The sequence below is a fragment of the Erythrolamprus reginae genome, chromosome 2, assembly GCF_031021105.1.
Source record: "Erythrolamprus reginae isolate rEryReg1 chromosome 2, rEryReg1.hap1, whole genome shotgun sequence".
NCBI lineage: Eukaryota > Metazoa > Chordata > Lepidosauria > Squamata > Dipsadidae > Erythrolamprus > Erythrolamprus reginae.
Genome location: NC_091951.1, coordinates 296,438,055 through 296,460,367, shown reverse-complemented (window position 1 = coordinate 296,460,367; position 22,313 = coordinate 296,438,055). Strand labels below are relative to the sequence as shown.

Below are 22,313 nucleotides of genomic sequence, written 5' to 3'. Positions count from 1 at the left end.
CTATTTATCTTTGTTGTTGTTGCTTTATCACATTTTATTTGGATTATTTGTGTTCTGAAACCTAAATATATCAAACCAGCAAATGAATTTTAAACAGCTTTCCTTTTTAGTAAGAAATATTTCATCATAACGTGTTTAAGTAACAAGATTTCAGTCTGTGAATTTTTATTTTTTTATTTGATCATTTTTATAGAAAATAACATTAAAATTAGATGGCTTAAAATAAGATGTGATAAAAGAACTGGACTTAAAAAATGTAAAAGCAAGTCAGAGCAGTAATAATGTTCAGATAGCAATAATAAAGTTACTGAGAAGGTGGTATCAATACAAAGTAATTCAGTTACTTATTTGTACAGCTAGTATGCTGACTCAATCTTGTGGCTTCTCTAATGGTTAAAAGTAGGTTTCCCAAAGTACTGGTTATCATCAACAGAGACATACGAGGGTCGCCCAGAAAGTAATGCACCATATTTTTTTTCTTCAACTATTATTTATTGAACACAATGAAACTTACACAAAAGAAATAATAATGTTTCTTCTACACTCACTATTTTTCCACGGAATCTCCGTCCCATTCTTTGGCCTTTCTTGAACAAGACACAAGGGCGTGTATGCTCTGTCAGTACTACTCCTTGTTCTGGTCACAAAGATATTTCTGCATTGTAATGGCCTCACCCTCTGTGCCCAGGGACTAACCGTACTTCTGTCGACTGCAGATTCTCCATAAACTGTACACAAATGTTTGTGAATGTTCCCAATGTTTCTTTCTCCGCAGTGAGAAATTCAATGACGACACGCTGCTTGTAACATACATCACTTACAGACGCCATTTCAAAACACTGCTGCAGCTATGCTATCTGTCTGAAGAAATGCTAAATTTACACACACACTCCTGACAATTCAAATAATGTATATCTAAAGTTTCGCATTTGTACCATTACTGTAGGCTGAGGGTGGGTGGGAAATGTGGTGCATTACTTTCTTGGCAACCCTTGTATATGCTGTTGAACTGGGATACTGCTTTCCCAAAAATATTCAGTCAAGTCACGTGGAGGTCTGTTGAGAATCTTTCTTGCAGGAAGTACTTAGAACTTGGTTTAGATCAGCGGTCTCCAATCTTTCTGGCTTGGCAGAGGCAGAGGCAGCTCAGGGGAAAGGAATGGTTTTGTGAGGAGTCAACCACTTTCATAAATGCAGATTTGCGTGCACATATGCACTTACCCACCATTTCTGTGGCTTGGTTCTAAATGAACTGTGATCCAGTTTTGGCAATGGACCAGGACTTGGGGATCCCTGGGTTAAATGAAAAGCCTTCTGTGGAGTGACCACTTAAACTAGAATCTGCTTTCCTGGAGAAATATGCCCACTCTTTCTTCCTTAATATTTTCCAAGTTAATGAAAAGTTTCCATCGTATTTGGTCATAGTTGACTTAAAATAATAATGATGATGATGATGATGTATGGATCATTGACATCGCAATCCCAGGGGACAGCAGAATTGAGGAGAAGCAGCTAGAGAAATTAGTGAAATACGAAGATCTAAAAATCGAGCTGCAACGACTCTGGCATAAGTCAGTGAAAGTGATCCCAGTGGTACTTGGCACGCTGGGCGCAGTGCCAAAGAATCTCAGCGAACATTTGAAAACCATCGGAATTGACAAAATCTCCATCTGTCAATTGCAAAAGGCCTCTTTACTGGGATCGGCAAACATAATTCGCCGCTACATCACGCAGTCCTAGGTGCTTGGGAAGTGCCTGACTGGGGATGAAATACAAAATCCAGCATAGTGATCTCGTTTGCTGTGTTGTATTGACATAATAATAATAATAATAATAATAATAATAATAATAATAATAATAATAATAATATGCCACCCCTCTCCGTAGACTCGGGGCGGCTCACAAAAAATAGTGACAGTGTAACAAATCTAATATCAAAATCATTCTAAAACCCAACATTGGAACCATGCAACACAATCATACCATGCGTAAACTGTATAAGCCTGGGGGATATCTCAGTTCCCTCATGCCTGGCGACATAAGTGGGTCTTTAGTAACTTACGAAAGGCAAGGAGGGTGAGGGCGGTTCTAATCTCTGGGGAGAGTTGATTCCAGAGGGCCGGGGCCGCCACAGAGAAGGCTTTTCCCCTGGGGCCCGCCAGATGACATTGTTTAGTTGACAGTACCCGGAGAAGGCCAACTCTGTGGGACCTTATCAGTCACTGGGATTCGTGCGGCAGAAGACGGTCCCGAAGGTATTCTGGTCCGATGCCATGTAGGGCTTTATAGGTCATTACCAACACTTTGAATTGTGACCGGAAACTGATGGGCAGCCAGTGCAGGCCGCGGAGTGTTGGAAAGACGTGGGAAAATCTAGGTAGCCCTATGATAGCTCTCGCGGCCGTGTTCTGCACAATCTGGAGTTTCCGAACACTCTTCAAAGGTAGCCCCATGTAGAAAGTGTTGCAGTAGTCTAACCTTGAGGTGACAAGGACATGAGTGACTGTGAGGAGTAACTCCCGGTCCAAATAGGGCTGCAACTGGTGCACCAGGCGAACCTGGGCAAACGCCATCCTCACCACAGCTGAAAGATAGTTCTCTAATGTTAGCTGTGGATCGAGGAGGACGCCCAAGTTGCGAACCCTCTCCCAGGGGGTCAATAATTCTCCCCCCCAGGGTAATGGATGGACAGATAGAATTGTCTTGAGAGGCAAAACCCACAGCCACTCTGTCTTATCAGAGTTGAGCTTGAGTCTGTTGACACCCATCCAGACCCTAACAGCCTCCAGACACTGGCACATCACTTCCACTGCTTCACCGACTGGACATGGGGTGGAGATGTACAGCTGGATATCATCAGTGTACTGATGATACCTCACCACATGCCCCTGGATGATCTCAACCAGCGGTTTCATGTAGCAATTCTATCTTTGCATATTTTGCTTTTACTTTTGGCATCTTCTGTTCTTATACACCCTTTTTGTACTCTGCCCAAAGTCTTACAATTGGGATAGGCTATGATTGTTGAAAATTTAAAAATTCATAGCTTTTGAGTTGTTTACCCTATACATTAATTCAAGCCACAGAACAAAAGCAAAGTAATCTGTTGTAACATCAGATGCAATCATCACTTCCCAGATAATCATCCACTAATTCAACCACAACATAATAAAACTTTATTCCAGGAAGGCTCTGTAGAAAAATAGTGTTTTAACTTCTTTGTTGAATATTAATGTCCTGTAATTGAGCTTTGGTCGCTTCTATATTATTATATATTTGGTATTAATACTGGTTCTGCCTTCAGTGACTCAGATTCAGAGAATTGTACCAACAGATAGTGGTTTTCTCCCTTCTTCTAGTGGTAAGTGTTTAGTTTCTTAGACAGACATCTGTGACAAACTACCCTAGCTCAAGAGGATCCTACAGAATAATATGGAGCCCTTTGTAGGGGGAAGAGGATATCATTAACTATCTTCCACTGGTGTGTTTCACAGTAGAATTGTATGTAAAACCATCTTCAAGTTTAACTCAACTTCTGGTGACTTCATAAATCCATATAATTGTGTTGGCAATGTACGGTGATAGCTTGAATCTTATAAAATGTTTTCCAGACTGCTGCCTTTGGGATTTCCTGGTCCTTGTAAAATTGATTACAATTGATTAAAATTGAGCCTTTTAACAGATACTATTCTAATATATATATGATGCCTATCATGCAGTTTGGTCTAGTGGTTAAGGCACACTAGACTAGAAACCACTAGACTGTGAGTTGTGACTGTGAGTCACTTTCTCTCAGTTCATTTTACCTCAGAGGGTTATTGTTGTAATAGGGGGAAAGGGAGGATGTAGAAGTATTGAGTGTGTTCACTGCCTTAAAGTTATTTTAAAAAATAACAGAGCTGCGAAATAAATAAATATTTTTGACACCAAAATCCATAGTTATTTCTGTGATGTAAAATAGCTGTACCCTTGCAATGCTCACAGACTATTTTGCTTGATGTTGTTTTAATCAATACATCCTACTATTTAATGGATTCTTTTTTTATTTATGCAACTGATATTTACTGATACTGATGCATTTTGACCTTAGTATATCTCTCTTTGGTTTTATTTCATTTATACTGTTTATTTAAAATAGCAGCCCTATTTTAGAACTTTGCCATCCCATTTAATCTGCTAATAAATCATTTCTGGAAATCAACATTTCTCTTTCCCTGTTGTAAGCTGATATAATTGTGTGTCTTGGCTTTAGGCCTTGTTGTTCCACATATATCCAGTTCCACCTATCCATGTGACTTTGAAAACCTTTAAATCATTAGTTCTACCTTATATTGCAGAATATTTGCCCATCTGGGAGCTATGTTATTCCCACTCATTCAATGAAAAGATGGAATGGATTCATTTACGAAGAAGATAGGTACAGTGGTACCTCTACATAAGAACTTAATTCGTTCTGTGACCAGGTTCCTAAGTAGAAAACGTTCTTAAGTAGAAGCAATTTTTCCCATAGGAATCAATGTAAATGCAAATAATGTATGCAAACCCAATAGGAAAGAAATAAAAGCGCGGAATTTGGGTGGAAGGAGGAGGAGGAAGAAGGTACGGTGAGGGGCAGTGTTCCCTCTAATTTTTTTTCGGGGTGAGCGGAAAAGTATAGTGTCTGAGCGGCAGTCCCTTTGGCACTGGGCGGCATATAAGTATAAATAAATAAATTAAGTAAGTAAGTAAGTAAGTAAGTGTGGGCATGCGCTATCACACATGAGCAAGTTCTTGCATCCATAATTCTATCCTTTCTATGTCTTCCTCCCTCTTTCCTCCCTCCCACTTTCCTTTCTATCTCTCCCTCCCTCTTTTCTTTCTATCTTTCCCTCCCTCTTTCCTTTCTATCTCTCCCTCCCTCTTTCCTTTCTATCTTTCTTTCCCCCTTTCTCCAAGCCCTTCCTTTTCCCTCTCCCTAACTACCCCCTTCTCCCTCCTTTCTATCTCTCCCTCCCCCTTTCTCTCTCCCTTCCTTCATCTTTCATTCCCTCTCTCTCCATCCCTCTTCCTTTCTCTCTTCCTTCCTTCCTCTCTTTTTTGTTCTTTCTCCCTCATTCCCTCCCTCTATGTCTTTCCCTCCCCCTCCTTCCCCCCTCTCTTGCTTTCTTTCCCTGTCTTTCTCTCTTGCTTGCTTTCTCGCTTTCTTTCTCATTCTCTCTCCCCTCCTTTCTCTCTCTCTCTCTTTCTCTCTCGTTCACCACGCCGGCAACAGAGAGAAAAAGAGAGAGAGAGAGAGATGGAGAGAGAGTGGAGGGCACTGTTGTCTTCGCCTCTGCCCGGCGGTTCTGCAGTGAAGAGGAAGCAGCCGCGCACCGCCTCCCGGGAGCCCGGCCGACTTTTGGAGCTGTTTTGTTTTCGGCCGGGTGGAGGCGGCGCGTGGAGGCGAAGACACGGCTCCCGGCCAAGCTCCGCCTCCCGGGAGCCCAGCCGACTTTTGGAGCCGTTTTGTTTTCAGCTGGGCTCCCGGGAGGCGGAGCGTGGCCGGGCACCGTGTCTTAGTCTCCGCACGCCGCCTCCGCCCGGCCGAAAACAAAACGGTTCCAAAAGTCGGCCGGGCTCCTGGGAGGCAGAGTGTGGCCGGGCGCCGTGTCTTCGCCTCTGTGCGGCTCTGCAGCGAAGAGGAAGTAGCCGCGCACCGCCTCCCGAGAGCCCGGCCGACTTTTGGAGCCGTTTTATTTTTGGCCGGGCGGAGGCAGCGCGCGGAGGCGAAGACACGGCGCGCGGCCAAGCTCCGCCTCTCGGGAGCCCAGCCAACTTTTGGAGCCGTTTTGTTTTCAGCTGGGCTCCCGGGAGGCGGAGTGTGGCCAGGCACTGTGTCTTCACCTCCGCGCGCTGCCTCCGCCCGGCCGAAAACAAAACGGCTCCAAAAGTCGGCCGGGCTCCTGGGAGGCAGAGTGTGGCCGGGCGCCATGTCTTCACCTCCGTGCGGCTCTGCAGCGAAGAGGAAGTAGCCGCGCACCTTGGAGCGCACGCGCACGTGCGCAGCTTACAGGGAACGGTGGTGAGGGGAATCAAAAAAATCAAAATCTTTAAGGCTTAAAAAAAAGAGGAACTCTGAGGCGGCAAGGAGGAGCACGTGCCTCCAATACACCTGGCGCAAGGCTGCCCTCCATACACTGCCGCCCATATACTGGCTGCTGCTACCTGATGCCTCTTCCTTGTCATGCTGAAGGGCTCTCCTCTCCACTCGCTTTTTAGCCGGCGCCTTTCCTTCGCTGTGGTGACTCTTCGGTTGCCCAGAGCGAAGGGAGCATTTCTTTTCTCTGGGCGCCGGCAGAGGTTTATTCCCTGTCCAACTGCCCAGAGAAAGGAAAATGCTTTGTTCGCTCTGGACTGCCAAAGCCTCTTTAAGGGCCACCTAAAGGCTCCTCTGGCAGCCCAGATGGCTGGGATTAAAGGGGAAATGGCAGGAAACTGGCCAGGCCTTTGTGCCGCTCTCAAATTTCTTGGGAAATTTTTCCGGGCTCGGGTTCTTAAGTAGAAAATGGTTCTTAAGTAGAGGCAAAAAAATCTTGAACACCCGGTTCTTATCTAGAAAAGTTCTTAAGAAGAGGTGTTCTTAAGTAGAGGTACCACTGTATACTGCTAGAAGATCTGAAAGACCAAGTTAGACCAATAGAAAAAAAAATAAAATCCTACAGAAGAACCTGTTTTTGCATAAGTGGGAAATGTTTTTTCCTATCTATACTATACTGGCTATACAAAATCTAAACAAAAGGATACGAGCATCAGTGTAAGAACTGCAGTGGAAGATAATACATTGCCAGCACTAAATTGTCCATTTAGATTGGCACACATATATCAGACGTTTTTCCAATTGCTGGATAGGTTGCCCAAAAAGTGGCCTCAATTTCAATTGTGATAGTAATTCGATAAAGGTATGTCCTTATGGTATAATATTTTTGTAGGATTAAGTACTTCTATTAAAGAAACAACCAAATGCTTCCCAGATTTAAATTTATTACATTTATTTACAGGACCAGGTCTCACGCTTAAAAACGGGAAGCTTATTTATCTATTTAATATTAGCAGATAAAATAATTTCCCAACATTGAAATACCCTTAACAGTTAAGATGAATTTAACAAATTTAGTTCAATTTCTATCTTACAAAAAAAAATATAGGAATTATTAAAATAATAAAACATCACAAGCAATTCTATCAGGTTTGGATAGGTTTCATAGTTTATTTCAAAAGCAATAGGGTAGGCTAAAATTTTATAACTTTTATGGTAAATTTGTATATCTATAGTACCTTTACTTTACTTACTTTTTAAATAGATTTTAAAAATATTTTCTATATATCTTTTCTCTATGCATCTTGGATTTACAGTATGTTACTTTGTTACTTGATAATGTTTGTTAATTATACTTCAGTAAAATATATGTACAAAAATAAGGAGATATTCCACATTTGCATTGTGCTAATATTTTAACCCCCTTATAACCCTATTTCTTAAACTTACAGAGTTCAACTGCTCGGATGGACCATGAAACATCCAGTGTTATGAGTTCTAATAGTAATTACTCTGTTCCTCGAAGACTGACAAGTCATTTGGGAACCAAGGTAACCAAAGTTTTCTGTAGATTTGCTAATTCTCCATTTTATAATTAAAATATATTTAACATCTGCATTGACCTATCTGAATTTATAATCAGTATTGGACACTGTAGTTCCTATTCTGCTTTGTGAATTCAGAGAAATAGGTGTGAAAATGAAGAGTATCAGTTTGGAGACGAATTGACTCCATTTTTGTTTAAACTATGAAAGAGATTTCAATAGATGGAATAGTCTGTTGCTTTGGACTATTTTAATGGTTTATATGAATGTTTTTAAACTGATACAATTGTAATCCTACTTTTTAAAAAATTCATTGTTTTGTGTTTAGTAATGCTTTACAACAGAGGTCCCCAAACTTGGCAATTTTAAGACTGGTGGACTTCAACTCCCAGAATTCTCCAGCCAGCTGTGTGGGCTGGAGAATTCTGGGATTTGAAGTCTACAAATCTTAAAGTTGCCAAGTTTGGGGACCCCTGCTTTACAACATTCATAAAATTTGGGGTTTTAAGATTATTGCAGCAGTCATTTAATAGATACAGAAAAATACAAAAAACTGAATAGTTGAAAAAATACTATAGGTTGAAATTTAGGGTAAAATGTATAGATAGAGAGATAGACATTTATTATAATGAAGATGGCCATAATTAATATATAACTCCAATAATGCACACCTGGTATATATAGAGCTAGTTATCAATATTATTTTAAATAATGATTTTAAGACCTAACAGTATCTGTAACAACATTTTAATAGACATCCTGAAAGAAGTTGAGTGAGTCCTCAGATTGTGCATATGTCCTGTTAATGCTGGTACGATCAAGGGCAAGCTGATACTATCCAGATGTTTTAGATTTCAATTTGCTTAAATGTTTGCTATGTAAAATTTGCATATTCTCCTATAGTCAGTGTAAAGAAATTTGCAATTCTGCACGGCTGTAAGATTTAAATCTGCTATGTGCACTGTGCTTACTAATATATTCTCACATCCTAAAGTTATTCCTGAAGCTGCCATCCCAAATTATAGGGGGAGAGTACCTTTGTATAGTTTCATCTTAAAATTATAAAGTTAAAAGAGTTTAGCCTATTGACTCCAGTTCCCTGCTTGGTGCAGGAATTAATAGTCTCTCAACAGATGGCTATTTAGTCTGCTTGAACATATGCAATAAAAAACAATCTACAATTTCTCTGCTTATGTGATACTACTATCAGGTTACTTTTTCTACTTGGAATTCAATGTTGCTGAAATGCATTTTTGGATTAAATATCTTGATCTGTGTTGTGTCCTTTGAGACATTTTAAAAAGACTATCTTTCATTATTCCCAGTTACTTTGTTGTGCTAACTTTCTAAACTTTCTAATTGTTCTCATTGCTTTTCTCTAAACGTATTCCATTTTATTTGAGTCTTCAAAGTGTGATAGCCAGGTCTGAATACACATTCAAGGGAGGGGCCCGAGTTATAGGGGGGAAATGACATGTTTTCTATTATTTGTATTTGCATTTTTGATAACCACATTACCTTGCTGGTTCATATTCAGTTTTCAATCAATATTACAAAATCATTTTACAATATTATCAAGTCTGAGAATATATTTTCTATCCTATTTCTGCCCATTTGAATTTTGTTTCCTAAGTGAAATGTTTTGCATTTGATTCTGTTTAGTTGCATTGTTATTACCAGCTCATTTAACTGATTTGTTAAGACAAAATTTTTGTTCTGTCTTATACTGTACTGATGTAATGATATGACCTTGGGAGACCTGATGCCAGGATCAACAGTAAACAGCCCAGCCAAAGAACCTCTAAGACCTCAGGACAATCCACTAGAATATAAACTGAGAGCAAATCTCACTCCTTGCTAGCATTACCTTGATGTTACCTAGTTTGGGTAATGAAACATCTGCAAAAAAACAACCAAGCTCAGAGAGAACTAAGAGCCATCTATAAACCAGTCTCTTTATCATCTCCTCTTTAATTTTTTCAAGTATTAGTATCAGACAATATGATCTGTATTCTTCAGATAAAGACAAATTTGCCCACCTCCAAACTTTTGCCACTTTATCATGTCTTTAGGATTTTTCAAAACTAATTGTATAAAATTTCAGCCAGAACTACTCTTGCAAATGTATGGCCATGCTTTAGTAAGAGAAATTTGACTGGCCAACTTTGTGCAAGCTGGTGTGTCTATTTTGGGAGCATTCACATATGTATGAAGAAGAATAGTGGGTGATTATTTGTTATCAAAAGTCTTATGAGTCTTATTTCTATCACATAATGAGAAAGCATATAACAACAACAACAACAATAATAATAATAATAATAATAATTTATTAGACTTGTATGCCGCCCCTCTCTGGAGACTCGGGGCGGCTCACAACAATAAAAACAATATAAGTACAAATATAATAATTAAAACTATGGCTAAACCCCATTATCTTAAAAAACAAGCAATAGTACACAATCAAACAATCAATATTACAATCATAACCACACATAACTTTTAATGTTCAGAAGAGGGGGGTTATTTGATAGTTGCCCCGTGCCTGGCGACATAGATAGGTCTTAAGGCTCTTGCAAAAGGCGGGAAGGGTGGGGGCAGTCCGAATCTCCAGAGGGAGCTGGTTCCAAAGAGAAGGCTCTTCCCTTATGCCCCATCAGACGAAATTGTCTGATCGACGGGACCTGGAGAAGGGCAACTCTGTGGGACCTGATCGGCCGCTGGGATTTATGCGGCAGAAGGCGGTCCCGTAAGTAGTCTGATCCAATGCCACGTAGGGCTTTATAGGTCATCACCAACACTTTGAATTGTGTCTGGAAACCAATCGGCAACCAGTGCAGAGTGTTGACGAAACATGGGTATGTCTGGGAAGACCCATGAATGCTCACGCGGCCACATTCTGCCTGATCTGACATTTCCGAACACTCTTCAGAGATAGCCCCATGTAGAGAGCATTGCAGTAGTCAAACTTTGAGGTAACAAGGACATGAGTGACTGTGAACAGGGACTCCCTGTCCAAATAAGGCTGCAACTGGTACACCACATGAACCTGGGCAAACACCCTCCTCGCCACAGCCCGCCAGAGATCATCCATCAGCGCGACAAAAGCAGTTTCTGTGCTGTAGTCGGGCCTGAATCCTGACTTCTGAGGGCCTAGATAATATAGTTACAATGACTGTGACAAATTTGTACCACTGGCTATTCCTAGGGTTTTTCCTCCTGGCAGAGTTAATGTGCATATCTCCAGCATTTCTTATGTATGTATGTTCTAGCATAACTGTGGAACACCTTGAGCAATTTCAACCAAACCTGGTACACATATGACTTACTATCTGGCGAAAAATACTGTGGGAGTAAGACACAATCTAGCACCTCTAGGGTAGCCTTTCGGAATAATGTGTTCTGTACACTGAGCCTAGCTCAACATTTTTCTGAAGAGGCCTAGGCCTCCCTCACACAATAGGCCTATGAAGGGAACCTGATTAGACCAGTACAGAGGCTTTGATCAAGTGTGTCATGGCCTAAGCAGATCAACCACCCACCTCACTGTGGCAACCCATCTTACAGGGAACAGCTTCAGTCTGTGTTCCCAGAATTGTCCTTCACCCCAACTCAGACCCTCCATGGGTCTTTGCCTCCTGTTTTGTCCCCCCCTCCCACTCTGCTCATCTCCCCCACACCTTCCTCCTCTTGAGCTCCATGAGTCTTTGCCTCCTGTTTCCCCCCCCCCCCCACTCTGCTCATCTCCCCTACACCTTTCTCCTCTCTTATGGAGCTCAGGAGCCTCCCGTTTTTGTCCCCCCCACTCTGCTCATCTCCCCTACACCTTTCTCCTCTCTTATGGAGCTCAGGAGCCTCCCGTTTTTGTCCCCCCCACTCTGCTCATCTCCCCCACAACTTTCTCCTCTCTTGAGCTCCATGAGTCTTTGCCTCCCATTTTTGTCGTGTCCCCCCCCCACTCTTCTCATTTCCCCCATGCAGTTTAGAAGGGGGGAGTTTGTCGCTGGGATTCAAAGCAGTGCTGGCAAAAATAAAGGGAATCTTAGCGAGGGGAGCCTCAGGAAAATCCCAGCAATGCAAGAACGGGCGCTTTGGCTGGCAATGGAAGTTTGGAGGTGGGGATTCCCAGGGAAATCCCAGCACTTTGGGGCATCTGGCAGCTCGGATTCATAAGGTGAAAATAGTTTGGAAGAAGAGGCAAAAAAAATCCTAAACACTGGGTTCGTATCACGAAAAGTTTATATGAAGAGGGGTTCGTAAGACGAGGTATCACTGTACTTTTAAAACACCATAAGTAAAATTGCTTTGATTTGACCTATATATAAAATTCATACCTTTTCCTGTCTAACACAAGATTGCAATGAAGAAATACCTGGACAATGCTAGGCAATCAGCTTTAGTAATGAAGCAGAGGAGGTTGCAGGTTAAACAGGAAGGAATAACTTTCCAGCTGCATCCCGGCCCACATCCTTCCCTTACCAACCACTCAGCTGAGTATTTTTAGGCAGAGTTTTAGCAGTCTTCCAAAAGATTGATAAATAGGTTCTCTGATCTTCCTAGCACTAGGGCTAAAAGGGAAAAGTGGCAGAATTCTTTTGATCTTACCCAGCTCATAAATTTTACAAAACAATATGTGCTGTCGGGGAGTGGCAGTGCAGCAGTGAGCTATTAATTGACAACTAAAATTATTGCATCGATAATTGCAAAATGACATTAGCACAGGAAAATTAGTGAAAAGATAGAAATATTTCATGCTTCATCTCCCATTAAGATCCTGTACTGAATAGATTCAAATTCTGACTTAAAAGAACAGTACATGATTGGTACTGATTTCTGCGATTCAGAACCAGCAGTTTTTCGGAGAACTTCACATGTGTTCAAAGGGGTAGATCAGATTAAGGCCAGTTGATGCCTTAAGCATCAGCCCTTTCATTGATTCACTGAGAAGACATTAAGATTCCATAAGTGCTGAAAATTAAAGTTGAGTGTGGCAATTTTGTGAAATAATTTAGGTTAAGGTAGCTAAGGGGGGGGGGATCTATGGTACCCCCTCTGTGAAGCATTAATCACATCTTTATTTTGCTTAATGTTTGCTTAAATGGGGTAGGGATAAGGTTAGATAGTCAGTTACCTGTACAGAAGCGTGGCGGAAGGCTGAATCACCTGACCTAGAACCTGAGCAGGAAAAGATCATCAGCCTTCACACAAATATCAAGTGAGTAGAACAGAAATGTTCAGCGAGATTGCTTAAAAGAAAGGCAGAACCCAGAAAGATAGACGTGCATGACTCAGAGCTGTAAAAGAGTTTTGGCATCAGCCTATTGTTAGAAAACATCTTTCCAGTCCCAGAAGTGACCATCTAAACATGTTCTGATTCCCCGATTGACCTTTGGACTGGCACAAGACTATAGAGTGAACTCTGATTCCTGGATCTTAAGATTTGTCGGCATGAAATTTAGTAAGCTTGTTCAGTTTTCTTGAGTTTTTTCATTCCTGCACTATAGTGAATTATAAAGAGCTCAAAGTCTAACTTCCTGCACTTATATTTGCTGACATAGGAGAGGTTTCTCCTGCAGCCCAAGCAATAATGGCTGTGAAGGTAATACCCAGTTGTTCACGTAGATTTATGTTGAGAAATTATGAAAAATTCTACTTTAAAAATATACTATATCTTCATTTTGGGATTGGTATAAAAGAAAGGCTGTGTAGTAGGATATTTCTTCTAAAAATGGATAATGGGGCATATTTGTCTCACAGTTAGGAAGATACGAAGATAATCTTCTTAGTCCTTAATTTGTCATTACAAACATGCATGTAAATTTGTTTCTGTTTTGTCACACATACCATTCAAAATTAAATACATTATTTAACATAAATACAGCTTCAATTCTTCACAATTTTAAAATCATCACCTTTGCTTGTCCGATAATTTGTGCAGTTAGATTTGATATCTCAAAAGACAGATTCTGTAAAAAGGAATTTAATAGATTTGAACAATGAGTCTTTTCCAACAAAATGCAATTCAGTTGTGAGAAATGTACCATTCTCCATTTAAGAAGGAAACAAATAAGTTGTACAGATATAAGATAAGTAATTAGCTCAGCAGTACTACTTACAAAAAGCATCTGGATATCCTTATAGACCACAGATTAAGCATGAGCCAGCAGTTTTCTGTAACTTCCAATTAAACTCTGGATTAGATAATGGGAAATGATAATGGGAAATGGGAAATGATACTTCCAATCTGTGCCAGAGTGGTCAGAGTACACCTCAAGTATTTTATCCAGTATTGATTACCACAATACAAGAAAAATGCTGAGGTATTAAGAAGGTTAGAGGCTTGAGACTGAATCCTACAGAGAACACAACTAGCAATATTTAGCCTAAAGAAAAGAGCAGAAAACACGAATTCAGTCCTAACTGAAAGCAAGACAGTCAAAAGGTAGGGCCAGAACTAATGGTTGTACTTTGAAGAGATAAACTTGAATTTTCTGACTATTAATGCTATTAAGTAGTGGACCATACTGGCTCATGAAGTCTTGGGTTCTCCATCATCAATCCGAGTTGGGACAGCAATTTGTCTGCAATGGTCTGATCACTCTTGTCCTTGGCAGGGGGCTGGACTAGAAAATTTCTAAGAGTCTTCTAACCCAGTGTCTCTAATCCTGCGTCATTATTTTTCCAATAATGCAAAATGTAATATTAACAAACGTGTCCTTATTTTGTTATTTTGTTTTTAAAAGCAAGCTCCATACATGCAATATAGTATAATTTTTACTTAACAGTGAATTCTTTATTCTTAATCCATTTGGATTATGTATCCTGTGGAAAAATTTTATTTTACATGTTTTTGAATTTTTATTTATTTATTTGAACTTTTTATCCGACATTTATTGTTGTTTATAAATAACTCAAAGCAGCTAACATTCCTATTATTATTTGCTCCTCTTATTTTCCCCACTACAACAATCCTGTGAGGGGGATTGGGCTGAGAGAGATTAACCCAAAGTCAGAGCCCGCTTTTTATGTCTAAAATTGGACTAGAAGCACTAGACCTATAGGTGCTTCATTCAAAAGGCAACTGGACTTTCTTTGTTTTTCCTTGAAAACGTTTCTCTTCTTATCCAAGAAGCTTCTTCATGAATTAAAGAAGCTTCTTGGGAAAAAAGCAAAATGTCTTCAAGGAAAAACAAAAAAAATCTTGTTGCTTCTTGAAAAAAAGCACCTTTACGACAGTCATGATATGGATGACTGATAGAGACAATTACTAGACCAACCTGGCTGTCTTATTTGTAATATGTAAAAATTACCAAATTTTAACATTTAACCTACTGTTTAATACATAGAAACATAGAAGACTGACGGCAGAAAAAGACCTCATGATCCATCTAGTCTGCCCTTATACTATTTTCTGTATTTTATCTTAGGATGGATATACAGTATGTTTATCCCAGGCATGTTTAAATTCAGTTACTGTGGATTTATCTACCACATCTGCTGGAAATTTGTTCCAAGGATCTACTACTCTTTCAGTAAAATAATATTTTCTCATGTTGCTTTTGATCTTTCCCCCAACTAACTTCAGATTGTGTCCCCTTGTTCTTGTGTTCACTTTCCTATTAAAAACACTTCCCTCCTGGACCTTATTTAACCCTTTAACATATTTAAATGTTTCGATCATGTCCCCCCTTTCCCTTCTGTCCTCCAGACTATACAGATTGAGTTCATTAAGTCTTTCCTGATACGTTTTATGCTTAAGACCTTCCACCATTCTTGTAGCCCGTCTTTGGACCCGTTCAATAATTATTTCAGTTTTATGAAACGAGGTAGCTAATATGCCTGTCATGATACTGTTAATATTGTTAAATGGTATAATATCTGTTTATTGCCAAATTAATAGTTTCAGTTGAATGCTAATGCATAATTATTTTGGAGTACTTTGTTTATCTACATAAATTATTACTACCCAAAAAGGCCTGTGCTTTGCCTTTGGTGCATAAACATGTTATGGTAAGTTACATTACTTTATGTTATCTTACATTACGTTACATCAATCTCTACCTCTGTGCATGTATAAACAATATTTATATGTAAATTACTCATACATCTCATATAAGAGGAGTCACCCTTGAATATTCATGTTAGTGTATCCCATCCACATTAACTGTACATAACAGTGTTTTCAAACTATTTGCTTTGCAGGTTGAAATGGTGTATTCACTGCTGTCAATGTTGGGCACTCATGATAAAGATGATATGTCACGAACATTGCTAGCCATGTCTAGCTCCCAGGATAGCTGCATAGCTATGCGTCAGTCTGGATGTCTTCCTCTTCTCATTCAACTTTTGCATGGCAATGATAAAGACTCTGTGTTGTTGGGCAACTCTCGTGGAAGTAAAGAGGCTCGTGCCAGAGCCAGTGCAGCACTACATAATATCATTCATTCTCAGCCTGATGATAAACGAGGCAGACGAGAAATACGTGTTCTCCATCTTCTAGAACAAATCCGAGCTTACTGTGAAACTTGTTGGGAATGGCAGGAAGCACATGATCAAGGCATGGACCAAGATAAAAATCCAAGTATGTTGATTGCAATTCAGGTTTCAAAAATGTTGTGAAGTATTCTTTGGTGTTAACAGCTTTGAACTGTAGCTATTTATGGAATATTTTTCCCCAAGAAGGTTGTTATAAATAAAAATATATTAAATATTTCCATAGACACATTATTAGAGATACACTCATTTCAATTTGGCGGGAAATAAAAAAACATATTAAAATTCCGAATTGGCTGTCCACAGAGAAAGCAATTATGTATCCAAATACAATAGATAGGAACAAAATGATTAAATAGAAGGACATCTTGGATGGAACTGGAAAACTAAAAAGCAGAGAAGAATTAGATAAATAAAATATAAATACTGATTGGTGGCCATATGCACAAATACAATCCCGATATAAGAAAGACATGGAAGAAAATGGAATCAAAACAGAATTAAGAACACTAGACAAATTGTTGACAGGCCCAGAAAATAATATTATTTCTAAACTCTATAATTATCTGTTACAATTTGAAAGAATGGAAGATACAGTATAGTTAAAGGACCCATGAGTGCATGGGCACAAAATATAAGACATAATATCTACTTGGCAGACTGGGATAAAGTATGGGATAGAAATCTTAAATGTACTAAATCACCATCATATAAGGAAAATTATTACAAAATATTTTATCGATGGCACTGAGCTACAGTTAGATTAGCTAACATTTATCCAAATTTGAACTCAATTTGTTGGAAATGTAAAAAAACACAAGGCACCTTCTTTCATATGGGGTGGTTGTATCCTGAAACAAAAATATATTGTCCAAAATACATAAATGGCTTCAGGAAATAACTAAAGTAACAATATAATTCACACCAGAGCTCTTTTTTTCAGTGCCTTTGTAACTTCCAACAGTCACCAAATGAATAGTTGTAAATTGACTACCTGTAAATTGAAGTTACATGGAAATGATTATGAGTGACAGGCCCTGTTTACATTTGACGATAGGTATCACATTCATTGATAGCAAGTATGGAAGTGTTGTAACTGATTGGTGATTCTTCCTAATGCAAAACTGGCATATTTCATTATTTTTCTCATTGCAAAAGCTTAGAGAAGTATATCTGTTAGATTGCATTTGTTTAATAAATTGTTTGACAGTGTAATTTTAAAGGTTTTGTTGCATTCCTCAACTGATACATTCAATGAAAATGATTTTTTTCTTCTGACATAGTGCCAGCTCCAGTTGACCATCAGATCTGTCCTGCAGTATGTGTTTTAATGAAGCTTTCATTTGATGAAGAGCATAGGCATGCAATGAATGAACTTGGTAAGTAAACAAAGACATTGCAGAAAAATAACATACAATTGTTAGACGAAGGTTAGGGCATTCTTTTACAGGGAGCAGATATATAACGTATAATAGAATGTTTCCAAATCTGCATGATTTAATGCAGATTTGGAAACATTCTATTATACGTTAGATGTTTTTATTAGGTGTATTGAGAACTGAACACACTTTTAAAAATTCCTTTTTATCTGAAAATATACTGATGAAAATGGGAAAATACTGACAGTACAGTAAAATACACTCATAAGGGGAGAAATATAAATCAGGGTTTGTCTGGTGTTCTGCAGTTTCAGTTTGCTCTGAGACGTCCACCAAAAAAAGAAAAAAGTGCTTTTGTTTTGAGTTTCCGTGTTTAAAAATATAAAATGTAAGAGTTATTTAAGTAAGCTTACTACAGTATTAGAAAAAGATGAAGCTAAATGATGATTTTATTTTAAAAAAGCAAAATATGCAACTTGATAGCTTTAGTTAGTATTTAGAAGGAAAAATAACGGAATTCTCAAGAATTTTTAGGGTCCAATTTTAAATAGCTCCATCTGGTGTTTTTCATGTTATACATAAAATAAAGGAAGCTAGCCAAGAAAAAGATTTCAAAATCCGTATTAGCATGGTAGTTCTGTTATGCCAACACAGAGGTCATACACACATACCTACATAGGCAGAGATAGTCATCTACACACATAGAGGCTCTTCCACCAATTTAATTCAACTGTTATATTAATTATTTTATTTATATATATATATATATATATATATACTTAATTAATTACTTATTATATTATCTTGCTTCACTGGCAGTTTCAGCCCAAAGGTTGTACATGTATATTTCAATAACCAGCAGGAGTTTTCAAAGCAGCCCATGAACTTGTTCACAGCCCAATTTCCTTGCTTCATATTTACATTTTACACATTTATGAATAAATGAAAATGTATGTAGTTGCCCAACTCACACTCAGTAACTCCTGTGGCTTACAAAGATAAAATTTGGAGATTGAGGCATACAGGAAAATGTAGAGCATTCAATAAAATTTGAAATTTAAAGCATACAAGACATTAATTCATTCATAATTTTAATTAAATCATTAAACCTGACAAAATAATATTAGAATTTCCATTAAATCAATAAATAGAAACTGACCATATACAGTGATACCTTGTCTTACAAACTTAATTGGTTCCGGGACGAGGTTCTTAAGGTGAAAAGTTTGTAAGACGAAACAATGTTTCCCATAGGAATCCCATAGGAATCAATAGAAAAGCCCAAAATTCACCCCTTTTGCCAGCTGAAGCACCTGTTTTTGCGCTGCTGGTATTCCCCTGAGGTTCCCTTCCATAGGAAACCCCACCTCCGGACTTCTGTGTTTTTGCGATGCTGCAAGGGAATCCCAGCAGGGGAATCCCAGCATCGCAAAAACGAGCGGTTCGCTGGCAACGGAAGTCTGGAGGTGGGGTTTTCCAGCGAAGGGAGCATCAGTGAAATCGCAGCATCACAAAAACACCAAAGTCCTCGAAACCCTACCTCCAGGCCTCTGTGTTTTTGCGAGCCTCAGGGGAAACCCAGCAGTGCAAAACCGGGTGCTTCGCTGGCAACAGAAGTCCGGAGGCGGGGCATCCCAGCAGCGGCGTTGGGTTTGTAAGGTGAAAATAGTTTGTAAGAAGAGGCAAAAAAATCTTAAGCCCCGGGTTTGTATCTCAAAAAGTTTGTATGACGAGGCGTTTGTAAGACGAGGTATCACTGTATCTGTAATTCAGGATTGTAAAGCTAAGAATATGCTATTTCCAAGAGTGATCAGTTTTGTTTCTCTTGGGTACAATAAAGCCATAATAATTAATTTTTGTTTTTTGTTTTTTTATATATTAACATTTTTAAGAAAGGAATTTTGGAGAATAAATATACCAATTTGCCACAATATTTCTAACAAATCTTTCAATTATTTTAATAGGAGGTTTACAAGCCATTGCAGAATTGCTACAGGTAGATTGTGAAATGTATGGTCTTACTAACGACCATTATAGTGTCACATTAAGACGATATGCTGGAATGGCTCTGACAAATTTAACTTTTGGAGATGTAGCCAATAAGGTAGGTTTGAATATCTTTGGATTTATTTCTGTTTACTGTAATAGATGTTGTGGTACTTCGCAGATTGATTCTTGCTATTTTAAGTCTTGTTGTAAACTCTGAATTTAGGTGCCATCTGAATCTATCATAAGCAGTTTTCTTCTTGTGTGAACTAATTATAAATGAGCTAAGATGTAGTTCTTTTTGTTTTGCATTATTCATGCAGCTCTGTTAGTTAAAATTGTCTTTTTATAAAAAAGATTATGCTCCTACTCTTGTTCTGTGCAATGAATGTTGACCTATAATTATATGTGTTATTTATGCTTATTCATGAATTATTTTAATTTATATTTGGAAATGTCTTTGCTTTATTGTGATTTTTTGAGATGTTTATTTCAGATCTCCCCCATAATTTGGGGAGGGATCCTTCCCCTTTTGATATTCAATTAGGTTTGGGGGTTCTCAGCTAAGATTTGCTTATTACTTTAGTTCTATGAGAAGCGGTTAGTGGACTAAGTTCAAAAATAGAGAAAAGAATTATATTTTGAAAATCCATTAGTTAATTTATCCTCCACTACCAACATATATCTAATTATCTGCTTCATAAAATCTCTCTCTGTCTCTCTCTCACAAATAGGCTACTTTGTGTTCTATGAAGGGTTGCATGAGAGCTTTAGTAGCACAGTTAAAATCTGAAAGTGAAGATTTGCAGCAGGTAAACTTCATTGCTCAAGTATTATGTTCCTATATATTTATAACTTTCATGCAGTTTCTTTTTTGCTTCTTTTGTATACTGCAGTGGTTCTCAACCTGGGGGTCTGGACCCCCTTGGGGGTCGAATGACCGTTTCACAGGGGTCGCCTAAGACCTTCATGGGAAAAGACAAATTTCCCAATGCGGTAGGAACTAAAGCTTCTATCCTGGCACCTTGGAACGTATTTTTATAAGCTTAAAGCTCCGTTGGGAGAATTGGTGCTAGGCTTATGGTTGGGGGTCACCACAACACGAGGAACTGTATTAAGAGGTTGCAGCATTAGAAAAGTTGAGAACCACTGGTATACTGTAATCTGCTATCTGGATCTTCTGGTTTTTCAAAAGTTTTCCCTTTTTATTTTCTTACTCTGTAAACTTTCAATTAGTATATTGAGTGGCATAATTTTTTTTTAATTTGCTTTTGAGGGAAAGAAAACAATTGATACAACCATGGACAATTTTTAGGAAGTATACAGTCACTAAATTGATTAATGGCACAAACCAAACATTAAATGTTATTTGTCCTTTGTTTTATTACAACATTTGATTTTTTAAAGAAATTCTAAATGAATGTGGAGTTGAACTAATTCATAATGTATGAAAGTCTGTCAAATAAGATAATTTGCTATAAGCAAACTGTCTATATTAAGGATTTTAAATTGATTCAATTTATTTCTGTATCCTGAGAAATATTTTTTATTTTGAATATTTTATGCTAAAATAGTTACATTGGAAAAGTTTTCTTATTTCACAATAATGTACTAGAACACTTTCATTTACAGATGAATAGTGTAAAAAACATAGAAAACGTAGAAAAAGATTTATAGATACCATTTTACCTCATAGTAAATGTTGTCTATTGTCAAGAATTTTTAGGATAAATTTTAAAAAGATGATGTTCTACATTTCTGACAACTCTCAAGCACAGAATTATTTAAAATCAATACACAGCGATATTTCAGTACTCATAATTAATTAGTTCTGGGAGGTACAATGAATACCAAAAACAAATACCAAACATTTTTTTCCTGTAAAAAATAGTGTAGTGAGTCACAAAACAGCCAACACTGACAAGTTCTAGCTTGTGCATTGAATACCAAACAAATGATGAGTACCGGGACAAAATTTGCATGTCAAATTGTGTTGAGTACCAAATTCGATGAATTTCAAAGCAGTTTACACCACTGGTTTATACCACTGTATAAACTAGCATAATAAAATGAGTAATAAACTATTTCTCAGAATACCAAGTAAGAGTCTGTTAAATGCATGGTAATTAAAGCACATTACTTTTTTCTATTTTCTATTGACAATATTATAGGTTATTGCAAGTGTTTTAAGAAATTTGTCTTGGCGGGCAGATGTGAATAGTAAGAAGACACTACGAGAGGTGGGGAGTGTGAAAGCACTGATGGAATGTGCTTTGGAAGTAAAAAAGGTACTGTAGCAAATCAGTGTTTCTTTAGTATTTAACTATGTTTTAAAAATTATATTTCCTTGTTTAAGAATAATACATAAAAGAAAGTTCAGATAGTTACTTTTGGAAAAGAAGACAATCATCAGTAATAGTTCTTGGAAAGTGGGAGCTTCTCTGGGAAGGAACCTAGGAGGAAGAATTGGTTTTAAAAAGTCTTTTCCACTAATAGAATTTTTCTAAATAAACTACACATTTTTATTTGATAGCTGTTTTTAATTGTTAGTAATAGTTTAGAACAAATTTAGTTGGTTGTGGATTAAATTACTCTTGAATCCCAGTGAAATCAATTGAATATGTTGGGTAAAATTAGTTAGTTCCCATAGATTAAAGTCTGTATGAATTTATAGAGTAATTTCCATTTAGTAAATGATATTGATAAATATGCTTACATTTAAATTGTTAGAAAAGTTGATAAGAAGTAACTACCAAAATAAGTACCTTATTTCGGGGAGAGAGGTGTTCTCTAATAAATCTGATTATATTAACAATTTGAAGTTTTTATTAGTGCTACAATATGTCTACATGTTAATGT

General features: G+C 38.0%; 1 protein-coding gene across 7 annotated transcripts in view; it reads left to right on the top strand.

Annotated features, from left to right (window-relative positions):
- Positions 1-22,313, top strand: part of APC (APC regulator of WNT signaling pathway) — an 87,736-nt gene that overhangs the window by 54,112 nt on the left and 11,311 nt on the right. For all 7 annotated transcript variants that reach the window (XM_070742918.1, XM_070742921.1, XM_070742923.1 and 4 more), the window contains 6 exons: positions 7,507-7,605; positions 15,799-16,177; positions 17,373-17,468; positions 19,433-19,572; positions 20,189-20,266; positions 21,626-21,742. In XM_070742918.1, the coding sequence (XP_070599019.1) occupies positions 7,507-7,605; positions 15,799-16,177; positions 17,373-17,468; positions 19,433-19,572; positions 20,189-20,266; positions 21,626-21,742 (909 nt within the window). The remainder of the gene's footprint in view (positions 1-7,506; positions 7,606-15,798; positions 16,178-17,372; positions 17,469-19,432; positions 19,573-20,188; positions 20,267-21,625; positions 21,743-22,313) is intronic.